Source organism: Aptenodytes forsteri, unplaced genomic scaffold (genome assembly GCF_000699145.1).
Source record: "Aptenodytes forsteri isolate BGI_AS27 unplaced genomic scaffold, ASM69914v1 Scaffold309, whole genome shotgun sequence".
In the NCBI taxonomy this organism is placed as follows: Eukaryota; Metazoa; Chordata; class Aves; order Sphenisciformes; family Spheniscidae; genus Aptenodytes; species Aptenodytes forsteri.
This window is the reverse complement of record NW_008795857.1, coordinates 2,227,841-2,243,443: the sequence shown is the minus strand read 5'-3', so window position 1 is coordinate 2,243,443 and position 15,603 is coordinate 2,227,841. Positions and strand designations below refer to the sequence as shown.

At 37.3% G+C, this 15,603-nt stretch overlaps 1 protein-coding gene across 1 annotated transcript in view; it reads right to left on the bottom strand.

The window, feature by feature from the left end:
- Positions 1-5,165: 5,165 nt before the first annotated feature.
- Positions 5,166-15,603, bottom strand: part of KIF6 (kinesin family member 6) — a 209,533-nt gene continuing 199,095 nt past the window's right edge. Inside the window, exons 20-23 of the mRNA XM_009283804.2 lie at positions 15,376-15,468; positions 7,665-7,754; positions 5,593-5,699; positions 5,166-5,203 (exon numbers count right to left, since the gene is read on the bottom strand). Coding sequence (XP_009282079.2) covers positions 5,166-5,203; positions 5,593-5,699; positions 7,665-7,754; positions 15,376-15,468 — 328 coding nt within the window. The remainder of the gene's footprint in view (positions 5,204-5,592; positions 5,700-7,664; positions 7,755-15,375; positions 15,469-15,603) is intronic.

Here is a 15,603-nt window from a genome sequence, read left to right as displayed (position 1 = left end):
ATCAGGAAAAACTTTTTCATGATAAGGACAGTCAAGCATTGGAACAGATTGCTTAGAAAGGTTATGCAGTCTCCATCCTTGGAGGTTTTCAAGACCAGACTGAACAAAGCCCTCAGCAGCTTGGTTTGATCTCATAGCTGATGCTGTTTTGAGCAAGAGGTGAGATTAAAGACCTGCTGAGGTCCTTTCCAACCCGAGTTTTCCTATGAACCCAAGAGGCAACCTTTGAAGAGTGGAGGCAGTTTTTAAAAAAAGTGTATGCTTTACTTCTTAAGACTGTTATGTGCTGAATGAGCAATCTTTTCTGTTCACGTGATGTTATGAAAATTTCCAAAAGCAGCAAGAAAGGCTTTGTATTTATTTATATGGTTTTATATATTTATTTGGTTTTCTATTATTGGATGCACTTTTTGAGCATTAAGCTCTTCTTATGTGTTTGGTATAATCTTAATCTCAGACCATTATGCCAATCAGGTATTACTTTGCTGACAGTGATTGAATTTTACACCAATTTTACAACATTGTAAAAAAAGGCTAGAGAATTTTGAAACAGGAGAGCAAGCAACATTTTCTCTCTGTGAGTTAGATGTGTGGCAAACTGAGAACAAAACACTGAGTATGTAATCATCAAGTAGTAGCAGTGTCACATAGATCATACCAGGATAGCGCTGAGATCCTTCTCTTAACCAGTTACTGAAAGCTATTGGAAATGTTTCAATGTCAAAAGAAATGAGCTGTTGTACCAGTAATTCTCTTTTGGCCACCTTCAAATGGGGATTTTACTGAAAACCAAAAAAGACAGCTGCTTCACCCAGCAACGGTTTGGAACCTCTTGTTCTTCTCCAGCTAGATGGGTTGGATGGAGGCGGGATTGTGGCCCTGCTCTCCTCAACAAAGCTGTATAAACTTTAATTCAGTGTATATTTAATACAACGTTTATATATAACAAACTAAGAAGAAGAAAAATAAAGACAGACAGATAAAGATTCTGGCAGAAGGAGGACATTTTAATATAATCTCCAACAAAGCAGACATACAAAAGGGGGAAGACCTGTGGATTTTCCCACCTCTGACCAAATCCTTGAACTCTCTCTTCCCAAAGCAACAGATCTGACTTATATCTCATCTTGTACATCCTAAGTTCTGCATAAAGCTTACCAACTTATGTGGTAGCTGTGCTGACTTTTACAGAAAATTAGAATGCAGAAAAAGGTATAACTTTAATATTTCTTAATTGATTGCATCGTAGTTGTTAATTTGATAAACATATATCTTCTGTAGGTTTGAACATACCAATTCACCAGGTACTTCTGAATAATTATGAATTTGCCACAGGATTAAGTATCAACAACTTAAGGAAATATACGTCCTTGAGAATGATATGTGACTTCTGCCAATATATTGCTGTATTTTTATGTGAACAACCCAAACCCTTCCAAATGCATGACTATAAGCTTATCACTAGCATGAAAAATGATGGCTTCAATCTGGAAGTATGTGTATCTCAGAGAAATAGACTGTATTTTGCATTGCATTTTTTGATTTGTGTTAGTCTGATGTGTAAAATAAGTTGTTGCATAACTGGATATTATGCAATAAAGTAGTACCGAATCAATAGTGAACTTACATTGTATATAGGACATAACTGCATTTAAATTTTCACATCTCATTTGTGTTTCACAAGTATTTGCCTTGTTTTACTTTAAGCCTATTAAGTGTCATTGTTTCTTCTGAAACCTGTATGTTCTGGGAGGGTGTATATTTTGCACAACATTTAATGTATTCAAATGAAAAAAACAGTTGGGAAATTTTGAACTCTAGAATTACTTTCTAATAAAAATTTATTTTCATATTACAATGCAATCTCAGTGTTCTAATCATCTGATATGAAAACTACTATTCCTTGGGGAAAACAATAAAAATCAGCAAAAGGTCTAAAATGAAATTTTATAGAAGTTTGTAACCCAGATAACTACTATTTTTGCACAGACATCTCTGGATGTCAACTAGATGTTAATTAATAAAGCCTTATGCAAATCAATGCAAACAAAACTACCATCAGTAGTAGTAAGTGTTCCCCAGATTAAAGATGTAGAAGAGCATGAATACATTAGGTAATTTTAACATTTAGAAAACATATAATGAATTCTCAATAAACAAACATATTTGGCAAACTCCTGATGGGTTGTTTTAGTTTTGCTTAATCTTAATGCAAGCTGAAGATACTGAGTGCAAATATTGAAATATCATTCCCTGCAGAAATGGATTTTGCTGTCAAAGACAAATAATTTCTATACCTTTACCAATTAAACCTGTACATCTAAAGTACTTATTCATACCTGCTTCTAAACAGAAGAGGAAGGGAAAGAATAAATGTATTTAACTGTTTCTAAAAGGAAATAGTGGACTGCAACAAGAATTTCATTTGTTCCCCAAGCCTGAAAGGAGATAAAGAATATGTTAGACTATGTTTCAGGTTGTGTTCTCAGTTTTAAAACGAACTTCAGAAACACAAAACAAAAGAGGAAAAATAAGATCTTGTATTTAAAACTTTTAAGACAAAAAAAATCATTCATCTACTCTTCTGCATTTTCATTTCTCTACCTCAGGACTGAACAAGGCAATAAAAGCATGTTTGCAGAGTAGCCCTTTGTAAAAAGCTTTCCAATGCAGTTATTACAATGCTTTTACAATCCCAGCAAGCCCCTGTGAATGTACCTGCTTTAATTCCGCTCTGTTTAGAAAGCAAATGGTAACGACCTACAAACCCTGAGGTAATCTTCCCTAAGACCTCTCATTCCCTCCCCTGCATTACTGTCACTAAGGATATTGAGCATTCCCATGCTTTCTGTTTATGAAACATATTTTCCACTCCGTTGGCTTCTGCACACATTTACCCTTTTTTTTTTTTCCTTTTTCCCCAGCTAATGTAAAGTGGTGCCCTCAGTTTGCTTCTAAGATACTGATATAACAGTTTGAAAGGGTCAGGATCAATAAAGGAAAGAGCAGTAACTATGTTGACATTTTTTAGGCCTAGCAGACTTTGGTTTGGCTGAACCTATGCTTTCTCATGTTGTTTCCTGCAGGGCACTCTGTGTAATAATCATGCAGGGAGTGAATACATTTGCGTGCAAATGCAGAGGCGCTTATTGAACATCTCAGTTGAAGAGAGTTTGGGAAGGAGACAGCAGAGCACTGGACTGGGACTCAGCACACTTAGCTTCTATATGAAGCTGTTTGACTCAGCTTAGTGGCTCTGGGCAAATAATTTCTCTCTGGTTTATTTTGTGTGTGTCTGAAATTTATTGAAGGAAAATTCTGTGTGAGACTGATAACACATAACTTTTTTCCCCAAAGTATTCAGTCTTTCCTTCTTCTTCTACTTTTCCTCTCTGCTTAACTCTACTTTACCTCTGATAGTTTTTCTTTATAAACAAAACCAAGTCCCCATCCCCACCCCCAAAAAGAAAACCCTCCAGTTCTCCTTTGCTTTGGATGCAACTGTTATCGGAAACTCCATATAGCCAGCGATGCACAAACACTACAGCAGTTACTGTGCCTCTTGTCTCCTTTTAGTCTAGGAACAAGTCAGGTGAGAGTGGAGTGATGTGCTCACAGGAAAAGGGGACACATAACACTATCACAGATACGGGAATAGTGGAGTCTCTCGGCCCATTTTCTTCTCCCAGTTAGAAAGGCTACCACTGCACCTCATAAATGTCCTCAGGTTTCACTATGGTGCTGAAGCACAAAGTACTTCCTTAGTAGTACTAATCTGTAGATTTTACCTTCCTTCATCTTGCTAAATTAGAATTTACAAACTTTTTTTGATCAACGGTTCCTGCTATCAGTGGCTCCATCCTTCAAATCTGGGAGGTTTTCTCTTTCCTCACAAGCAGTCAGGGAAGAAAAGCCTTCTTTTATCTGCCAGGTTGACTCCAAATCCTTCTCAGAACTTGCTGCTGAGCTGTCTCTTATCCATGACACATCAGGTCCCTACACGTTTGTAATATGCCGGTTGTACTTACGAAGCCTCTTTACTTTTTGTTCCCCTGCCTATGCTTAGTGATTTGTTGAGTCATCCAGCTCTGCACTGCCAGGATGACCAAATGCTACTCCATTCCTTTTCAGCTACTTAGGGCAACATGTACCTCATCTTGTCTAACTGAACTTCAGAACAATTTTAAAAGTGTTCTGTCCTTTGTTCTGCAAGAATACCTTTTATAACTCGAGATCTAATAGTTGTCAATGTTGATAATGCCTAGTCCCTTCTGAAACTGATGGATGATGCTAGGTAATAGCCTGTGGCTGAAAAACAATCAGGATGGAAAAGGCATTTGAGAGAGACATTCCTGATATGGTATGATTTAGGAGATGAACACAGGACAAGATGTGCTCTTCTTAGTTAGATTACTGTACTTCACAGAATGAGTCAGATTTGGACCTTCTAAAGGCCCGAAATGTTTGTTGTAAGACACTTATCTCTAACCTTCTTCTGGTGAGCTGCCTATAAATACAACTTAATTTCATTTGCAGAAGAAACCTGACAACAGCTTTGCTAAATAAAGACAAAAGGGATCCCAAAGCCTAAGTGTGTGAAGTGTTTGCTTTGGATGAGTACAGGGAGGCTGTTTTTTCAGCCACTGTGTGTTTACCTGACAGTTTTCTGATAAGCACTGTGATACCAAAACCCCACTTTGTGACAGTGCTAACACCATCTGCCAGGTGCTGATAGCTTGCTGAATAATGCTGTCATCAGCACTCAAGTGCTGATGGAAAGTTATTGCTTCAGCAACCACTACCGCTTTCATCTTCTGTCTAATTGGTTGCTGCCACTAAAAACTATCATTCCAAAAAAAAAAAAAAAAAAGAAAATCACGGGTCATTTTTCTTTATCATGATGAATTATTTTTAGGCTACTTTGCAGTGCCACCGTTGTGTATTTATTGCTTTCTGCTTCCTGCCAATTTTACTTATCTACACTCTAGAGTGAACATTATTGCCTACCTATGATTGCTCTCAGTACCTGATTTGGTGACAAATACCCATAGAAAGTTTCACTAGACCTTGATATAGTGGATTACCTGTTAAGGGTAATCTGCTATAGACACAGTGGGCCAGTCTGCCTCATAAGGTAGGGTACCGTGCAATCATTTGCGTAATCTTTATTTGGTGTCAATTGCTACAGCTAAATTTGTACCAGCTGAAAACCAGGCCAGATAGTTTAAAGAAAATGTATACAGAAAATTTTGGAGGTATTTTAATCATCAAGAAATGACATTCAAATGCATTTACCTAAGTGTAAAGAAATACACTGTGCAGGCTGCACAGACGTGCACATCCCAGTAAGTTCACTGATGGTGGCTGAGAAAAAGACAGCCTTCATAGTTTTACACTGCAGCATTGAGCTACTAAAATAAATACATGTGAAGAACCTCAAGTGTTTAGAACGGCTGAGAACATAATGTAATATAACTTAAGCCAGAACCAGTTCTCGCTTGCGTCAGTATAAATGTGGACTAAAGCTATTTTGGCTTCAAAATGCTGTACTGGAGATTTTGGTTTGGCTTCCTATTTTTTGGCAGGATTTACCTTTCTTTTGCAGGATGTTCTGTCTTGCTTTAATGAAAGCTAGGATGTCAGCATCAGCCTGGCTGTCTCCAGTCAGAGGAATAGATGTACTTGAAATTGGTGGGGTCCTGAAATAAGAAAGTATACTTGTGGACCCAGCTGAGTAAGAAGGTTATTTTTCTATTCCATTATCTCCTCTCTTTTCAGCATGGAGGACATTGTTAGAGATGGCACAGTTCAGGGGAGAATCAGGCTCAGGACTTCTTAATGCTCTTATGTAGATTCTTAAGAGTAGCCAATATCTTTTTAGTTTGGTAGGGCTACATGCTTATCAGCTATAAAACCTCTCACAAAGGGTTAAAGATATTTTACTGCTGAGTCAAAGACTCACTGCCAAGCGGAAAAGCCTAATATAGTGAGTTTACCGAAGAAATGATGGATGTGACTATGCCATGTGTGTGTTTGCTTCAGGAAAAAAATGCTGCTATTTATTTGAACAGATCAATAGTATTTTTGCCTACTGCAAGGGAATTAAGTTTTCATACATACATAGAAGTAAACAATCACATGACATTCATCACATTTGCTGACAGACGCAACTCCTTTGTGCTGCTGAGTCTCCAGTCCCAGCTGAGATCTTGTATCTGTGCAATTAAATCACTGACTTACCTCTGCTTTTGATAGACACTCCGGTGGTATAAGATGATGTAGTACAATGAAGCTATTCTAATCAGCTAAGAAAGCTAAGAATTTGGCCCTGTGTCTTTAGCCTTGTTTAAAGATTAAGCGCTAATGGTGAAATGAGAAATATAGTGATAAAAATTACAATATGGAAGGACAAGTGGAACTGAAGGGAGAAACTTTTTTTTTACATATCCTACCTTTGTAATTATAGTTATTTCCACTGTTCCTTACTGACTATTACAGCAGAATGTAACTGTGCCTGACATAAACAGAAGTCTGATATCCCTGTCTTTGTGCTACTAATTAAGTCCTCAGTTGCTGAATTAGTGAACCAAAATGGAAAAAAAATATAGAAGTTACTATGAACTTAATAATATATCTCTTTTTATGTAATTTACAAGGTGACCTCAGAACACCAGTAAAGGTCTATTCTCTTATTGATTTTCATTTGATTGGCAATAATATAAAAAATAAAAAATACACAATATATCTGAGAAGGTACTGTCTAAATTCCTTTTTAGCTTCTCTTTTTCTTCTGTTTTTCTTAAACACAAAGGCAATTTAAAACATTAGGTTTTGGGGGATGAAATTTTCCATGATTTTTTGCTGTTCTAGAAATTGATTGTTTTGGAAAATGAAAGAAAAAAACCCTTGTGATTTGTTCTTACTAATGCAGTAGGAAAAATAGTAACTTAACAATATTTTCCTAAGGGCCTTAATAGCCAGAACTGTTGAACACAGTAAGAATGTAACTTCTGGAAGTATACTGACTTGGCATGGTATTTTGGTGGGAGAAAAGAACATGGAAATGAGCACATAAGAAAAAATAGAGAAGCTGTCAAAAAAAAAACAGTAGTTTCTATTAACCTGCTAAGCTAATTTTCACAAAGCAGTACCTCTTTTGAGAAAACATGACATGTAACCTTTGCCAAGCCTGACACACCTGGGCTGCTGGTGCCATTTTATTTTACTAGAATAATTTGTAGGAGGGAGATTCAAAATATTTTAAGGACAAAATCACAAGAACGAAAAAAATCTGTGTGTAGTTCCTGCATTCTGCAATACTTACATACTCTGATCTCTCTTCCTTTCAAATGTTTTTACTTACTCTTTCAGAGTCCCTTTCTCTTGCTGAGAAGACATAGTCACGATGATTCATAAGCTCATGGGGAAAAAAGCCTCAGGCCAAACAAGAAACCACCTCTTTAATGCTGATAACGCAGCTACTTGGTGTAAAGCTATGAGATAGCTTTCGTGGTGGTTTGGAAGTTGGAAGAAAATCTGCAATTTCAGTTTTATTTTTGTTTTTCAAGGAGACTGTTGTTAAAGAGACTGATAGAGGGTTATCTAGGCATTATATTACTTACTGGTTTGCTTTTCCCTCTGAATAGCCCAGGTACGCTTCTTACCTTGTTTTTAAAGTAGGGTTATTAGAAGTGATTGAATTGTTTTTCCCAGCTGGATCTTCATTAGGGCTGACTCTTGTGGTCTCTGAAAAACTGGGATGGGAGCAGAAATGAAGGAAAGAATATAGCCCTCATGGAGGAAATATTAACACATGCTCAGTAACTACAAAGAAGCTGTTTTTCAAGACTTTTTTTATCTATACAAAGCACTTGTTGTTTACTGGAAGAGGATTTTCGGTTGAATCCATGTGATGATTAGGTTTACGTAGAGAATGCGGCTATGAAAGAATGACAAATAAGCTCATAAAGATTATGCTTTTAGTATTTGCCTTCTAAGCAGGGTTTGTAAAGCACTTTGAAGTATCTGATGTACAGTTTGTAATGGTATATTTAGTTCCCAAACTGACTATTAGCCAAGTGAAGCCTTAGCTCATTTTCCATTCTTTCTTTAGTCAGGCAAAATTATTAGTGAAGTCAGTGGGAGACTGGATAAAAGCTCAGTGAGGACTTTGGGATGTGGCTTGTTGACGATAGCCAAATATATTGCAAACAGCTGTTGTACATTCCTGTCTCTGCAGATATTGTTATCAAGGAACCTCTCCACTAGGAAGGCAGATTTCTGCCACGGGATGTCTAGGGACTCCCTCCTTTCCCCGGGGGTTGTGTATGCTGCCAGAACTGGTGCCAATCTTAGAGAGTGGAAACACTGAATTACTCAATTTTAGGATTTTTCCAGTAGATGGCAGGATTGGCAAGTTCTTGCTTTTCTAACTCTGCAGTAGTTTGTTCATTGTTGGCTGATGAATTGATATTTCTGGCAGAGAACTTGCAAAAGGAAAGAAATTTATGACTAAAATTTTACTGTATTACACTGTGCCAGGTTCAGTTTTGCAGAAGATACTGTGCCCAAGGGTATAAGTCATTTTCAAATGAACAGCTCCAGGTTTACTGAATGTTTCTCTTTAACTCCTCAAGTCCCATACCATTCACACCTGCCTAAATGGATTAAAATAACCTCAAGACTCAGCCTAATTCAACTAAAGCAATATCATATTTAATATTAATAATATTCCGTACTTTATTACGCCTACATTTTACAAGAGCTAGAAAGGATGTGAGATGTTATTACCTACTATGTTGTTTAACAATATCTGGGAACTTCACATCATAGTTCTGCTTTAGGATTTCCTGAACGTTTTTTCCATTGATTTGGCAGCTCTTAAAAACTAAGTGATTTAGGGTCTTAAATTCAATTTTCTAAAAGGACACTGTGTCTGTGCCTTGAGATACCTAGGCATCCATGTCATATAACCATCGTTTAATAAATCACTACACATCAACTGAACCATAGCAACCGTCCATGACTCTGTTCTTAACCTGCAACAAATGTAAGGTAATGTGACTTAATGAGATCCTTTTTCATTGCTTCCTTTTCACTGAAATAAGCTTCTTTTTGCTTTTTATTTGCTATGAACAGAATGTATAATTTTATAAATACTGTGAGTCAGTTGAAGTAATTTATTTTTAAGCTGCAGTAGTTTATAAGTTTGAACTACTTATTTCCATTTAATTTAAATGAAAATTATTCTCCAAAGTTGTTAAATCCCCATTTTAAAGGGGACTTAGATCCAGATCCATTAAAAAAACTAGACACTATAGGTGTGGCAGGGTTTGACCTCTAGGGATCTCACTTTCAAGTGGATTCCTGGACCCAGAACAATATGCCAAAACTTGCCTTAGAGTGCTCTGGGACAACGGGGCACCTGAGGAAGGTGATATTAAGAAAACCCTTAGACTGAGTGAGGTGATGCCCAGAATCAGGAAGTTAACATTACTGTGCTCAGAGATGGACCTTAAACTCCTACCCTCTGCCTGTGGGGTTACAGCCAGACATTTTTGTCTGTGGGATGCAAACTCTTCTCCTGCAAGTTAAGGAAATTGGTAAGGAAGCTTATAACTATTTTTTGTAATGACTCAAAGTGCGGCTTCCATATAAGAGGTTAACAATTAGAGTACTAATCTGACAAATGAGTCCCTCAGCTTGGCAGAACTCAAATCCATGTTTTACATATCCCAGAGATTTCTCTAATCCCTAGGCTAGAGGGATGGCCTGTATGGGGGTAATTTGCATCCTTCATACTGAAGCTCTGATAATGTTTCTATGGCATTGCAAGATACATTGAATCATAAGAGGATGAAAGAGTGTAATTTTGCTGTGCAGTGGTTCGTATGCTCAGATGCAACTTGCTCCTAGCCTGTTCTCAGAAGCCAGGACTCTTCTCTTTCATCTGAGTGTTAGATGCTGTTCCAGTGATGAGAAAAGATGAGAAATTTTGCTAGTGCTGCTCCAAATTTAATGGAAGGTCATTACGACAGCATGGGTGGAGGTAATGATCCCCCTCTCTGTGTGTTAAGCCTGCTGTTAAGGATGCTCGACAAAGCCAGACAAAACCATAGCTAACCTGATTTAGTGTGATGATAGTCCTTCTTCAAGCAAGAGGTTGGTCTAGAGATCTCTAGAGGTGCCTTCCAACTGATATTTCTGTAGTGTGTAAATAGGCACTCCTGGATCACAGTTTTGGATTTGGATGGACGTACAAGGTGTAGAAGTCCCGTCTCTTTGTCTGGCTCCTAAGATCTAACACTATTCAGGTTCTTGTGACAATGTATAATTCCCATTTTCACTCTGAATCTATCTGATTTTTTCTTGAGTTGAATTTAATAAGTCTCAAGGCACTGTTTCCTGACAGCTTCAGTAAAATTCCTGATTTTTCTGGAGATTAAAGATAGTCTGTCAACTTCATATGTCTCAGTTCTTTTTTTTAACCTAGTATCTGAAGTTTCACCCAGTGGGTAACCTGCTTTTTTGGGGGGGTCATCTGTTGGGGGTATATGTCTCAGTCAGGCATGGGGCAGCAGCTAGAGAGATGTAGAGAGTGTTGTGGCAGTGTCTCCCTTGCTGCAGGAACCCAAGGGCCAGAGACAACTGTCCCATGAACTGACCAGCTCCATCAAGCACATAGGGTAGAGGAGCTGGAGAGATGATGGGTGTCGTGGTGTGAATGCTTGATTCGCCAGCTGAAAAAAAGTGGAAAATCAGGTAGATTAAAACGGAAAGCATAATATTTGAAGGTGTGCAACCTCTGCAATGTTAAAAAAACCTCAGCTGCAGTTCTCCAGTTATCTGAGCCTTGGACGTGGTGGGAACAGATGTTCTGTGTAAAGGCAGGCAAGATTCAAGCTGCTCAAAATCTAAGCATTTTAGTGTTTGGTTACAAAATCAAATTTGGCCTAACTTGCAAATTCATAGATAAATTGTTCAAGTTAAATTGTTACCAACAGAATGTGAAAACCTTTGAAATGTCATTAATCAATGATGTTATTCCAAGATTATATTTTATCATCATGTAACACTGCAGAAAATTGGCAGGAATGAAAAATGATTATGACAGAAAATCCTGCAAAATATGTAAACGTTCCCTTTGTTTCGCATAGCATTAATACAGGGAGTAAATTTCGCAATCCAGGACAATAAATGTTAAATAATCTGATGCTCAAAGTCATCGGAGAACATGAAGAGTTATCTGAAAATATCCCCAAGCGAATCTAAAGTGACAGGAAGATTTTGAAGAAGAAGCTGGAGAGCCAAGGAGTCTGAGATTGAACATACTGTGGGGCTTGCTGGAATAGGACAAATGAGATTCAGTAAAGGGAATGAGTGAGGTTAAGAAAGATCTGACTGAATTAAAAAGGAATGCATTCCTTCTGAGAGAAGGAAAAAAATCAAAAATTTTTTAGAAGATTTGAATAACTACCCAACACTTCCTTGATTCGAGGGGAATACAAGAACAGTTCAACAATAGTGAAATTAAATATTCAGTGAGAGAAGTAACTTGAACAGACAAAGATCTGATAAATTTCCTAAATGAAAGCCAATGTGGGAAAAGACTATACGAGGATGAACAAAACACTGCTTGAATTCTGAATTGGAGCAGACATGGAGTGCTGAGTCCGACATGCATTTTAAGACTTTTTGCAGACTTGACAGGAACCCATTAAGAGACATAAATATACATACAGTATGAGTTGCAGTTAGCACCACAGCTTTATGGTAGAGACAATATGGACAACTAGGGTATTCTCATTCAAGTTTGAGGGATTTTATTAGGTATTCCTTTTGAACAAAATAACTTCTTGATGATTATTTTAAGTTCCTCTTCCTTCCTCTTTTTACTGTGACTCTGGGATTGCTGATTAGACCCTTTTCTGTCTGAAATATAGAGATGGGTCATTCTTTCTCCACTTTGCACAGTTGTTCTTCATTTTAAGTAATATGTTCAGATCAGATGAGATTTAATAATTCTGCAACCTTCATGTGAAAGACATATGCAAAGATAAATGTAGTCTGGAAACCTTCTGAATCTACTCAACAGGTTAATGAGCATAAGTCTGTAAGCCTGCACAATATACAAACTACTGGTTTCAGCTATTTTAAGTATATCAGACTTGGTAATGTGATTAACCTGTTCAAGAAATTACCGTTCTTATTCAGAAATGTTTATTCTCATGCCGAACCCACTGATAACACTTATGTCACCCTTTTCCCCACTTCAGCTCTGTGGTCACTGAAATCAATGTTTTGCTTCTTACTCTAGTGCGAGTAGGATCAAGCCAATGGCTTTCAAACCTTACTGACTAAGGCAGAAATGCTCACTGTTCAACTCTTTCACAGACTCATTCTGACACTTAACAATTCAGCCATTTTTTTTCAGTTGAAAAAGAGACATGTTTGGCCATGAATCAAGTGCCTTTTATATGAGTGTATCCTTCTTAAGCCTCAAAAGGATTACCAGCTTCCTTTCTCTGTTATTTTAGTTATAAATTGATTTAATATAAAATACAATTTGAGGCTATCACATTCCCTTCCCAAGGCTTAATTTTCTCTGGCAACATGACTAAGGTGTGTCAAACAATAACAATCCACATGAATCGTGCACTAGAAGGTGATCAAAAGATTTTGTTCAAACACATATATAAATCTCAAGAAAGATTATGGAATATACCTGTATCCTTTATATGCTGAGATAGATAATTTATTACTTCTAATCCTGCAGATTGTATTTATATCCATTCACACTCAGGAGTTTGTCTGAATGGTTTTACTGCGTACTTACTCTGTCAACAGCAGTCTTAGATTTCTGACATGCAGCCCACTAAGTTTTAGATCTTATATCTATTGAACACACCTGTGAATTGAATTCCATCTTGAAAATAGGTTTTATTTACACCACATTATATCAAATATAATTTATGTCAGTTTCTACTTTTGTGACCAGTTATCCTGCCGGGTGAAGATAGCAGTATCATTTCAGAGAAAGAGATTGTTGATTTCTAGGTGAGTCAGAAACAAAGAGCCATTTGTGTCTCCGGACTATGTAACCAAGAGAAGCAATTATAGCCTGGACACAACCTACACAATCATGGGAACTGGTAAGTAAAGTTCCTGTGTCAACTGGGGTCAAGGAAATCCTTGGGAAATAGATATTTTACTGTTTTATACTCTTAAAGCCTGTGAAATTGGAACCGTCTACTCTAAAATGTTACTGCCTCAAGTAGGGGGAAAAGTAAATTTTCTTGCACAGTGGGATGCTAAGCCTGCAGCTCCTGCCTCACAAAAAGCAGAAATAGTGTTTCTACTTCCATATACATCACGCTGGAAATGTACCTGTGTAAACTATGTTTAAACAGCCTAACATAAAATAAGATCAACTTTCTGGAACTATAAGGAGGAAAGAGTAGTTAACTTCAAAAGATCATTGCAAGAATATTGATAGAGATGGGAAAACAAAACCATATTCATCCTGACTCCCTCTCTACAATTTAAGTTCAAGAAGATGAATATTCTGGGTCTGTGATAAGTATGCAAGGATCATCCAGTCAATCTCAGTCAACGTCTATTATTTAGACACAGAGAAACTGTTCATTATAAAAAACGTGATTTTTCACAAGAGACCATGTGGGGCAGTACAGGACTCTGAAGTAAGCTTGGCAGCTGAAAGCAGCCAGGCACCTTCCCCCATTCTCTTCAAAATGCTAGACACACTTTTCTGAGACCTGTCTTCCAGTAATAAACACAAACGGTAAAGGCATTTGAAAGAAAAGTTTAAAAGAAAATTGTAAAGAAACCAGTTATGCAATTTTGCTTCTGAGCTAGGGTGGGGGAAGGAGAAATTACCATTCCTGGAGACCAGTCTCCCATTGCACTGGAAAGTGCCTGGGCATTATCATATGTTCTCTTTAATTCTAGCTTAGACTGCAAAAGATATCACTCTCCTGAGCAATGCGTCAGCACACCAACTGGAAATTGTTGTTCCCAAGAACAACAGGGCAGAGAGGTTGTGCAAGAGGTCATCAGTTCAATTCACTACAAAGTTAAAGAGAGTGACAGTCATGGATTGCTTGAGCTAATTTGGCTGACTTTGTGCTAAGTTAGACCAAAAATGCTCTCATGTTCTGTTCCATCAGCTTTTCTGTGGGACAAGTAGCCTTCAGCCTAAAACCAGAAATGAACAGCTCAAATTAGGCCTAAAACCTGCCAGCCATTTGCAAAGCAAATAGTGGTTAAGACTTAAGAGAACGCAGAATAAGAATTGAAGCAAAGTAGAGAAGACTGGAGTTGGTTTTCATCAGTTTGAGACATCTGAAAATGCCTTCTTAGACAACTTTAGAGGATTATGTGTTTCATTCTCTGCACTGATTACGGAGCATTTACTATAGATACACGAAAGTTTACCATAAAGATTAGAATATATTTTATAATTTTAAGAAAATCCAGTATTCATTATTTAATGGTATGTAGGATATATTATGTTTGCTGCAAAGCAGGAAACATCATTTATGCAGGGTATTGTTATTAAATTGTAGGTGAATCCACTCATCAGGGAAAGATTAACCATATATTAAGAAGGAGGGAGAGAGAGAGGGAGAAAAAGAGAGCAAGAGAGAGGTGGGGAGGGAGAGAGGAAGAGGAAAAGAGAGAGAACGCCTCCATTTATTGTCAATGAGTATGGAGACCTACACATTCAGATATGTGTTTTCCTGCACTCTACTCTGCTTGAAGGCTATGAAAGATCTATTACTGCAAATTTAAATTAGAGGTTTTGAAATAAGAAGTGACTGATGATGAAACAACCAAGATGACTACATTTTTCTACTCTAGAGGATGCACCAGTGTTTTACAATATCAAATGCAATATCATTGTGGAATAATATGCTGCATAAATGTAGCACCAGAACATTTTTCAACAACAAATCCATCTAGGCTATATATTAAATCATTTTTTAATCTTTTTTTGGTTTGCAGCCCCCTGAATACATTCCAAAGGAGATATACTCTCCTCATATAGCAAAATTAACTGATAACTTTTGCTTTTCTTAGCTTGCTTTTCTTAGCTATAGGAAATAGCGTCTCTAGTGACAGGTTTCCAGGGTCCCAAGACCAACAAGTCAAAAGAACTAGTTACAATAAGCTACCTTCAATATGATTGCAAAATAACTGAATGATAAAAATTCATTTTCTACACAGTCATTTCTCTTGTAACTGGAAATGCAGTGTTTGAGTGTGATATTTGCAAAAGCATTCCGGTGAACTGCACTTCTACTAAAACTGCATTTTCTTACAAGTAAGTAAGGAAGAGAAAAATGACCAATTTACCTGTTAGTTGATAGATGTTGTGAGGATTTGATAAACCGGGGATAAACAGTCACGGTATTTGGTGAGCTAACCATCTCTGGGTTTTCCTGCTGGGTTTAGATTGAAAAAGAAAATTATGTAGGATGGGATTTTTTTAGAGTGCTTAATACTGGCCTACAGGTCTCAGCAATAACAAGGTAGGCAATGACTCATTCAGAAAACACAGCCTGAATCACACAGTATTTTCTT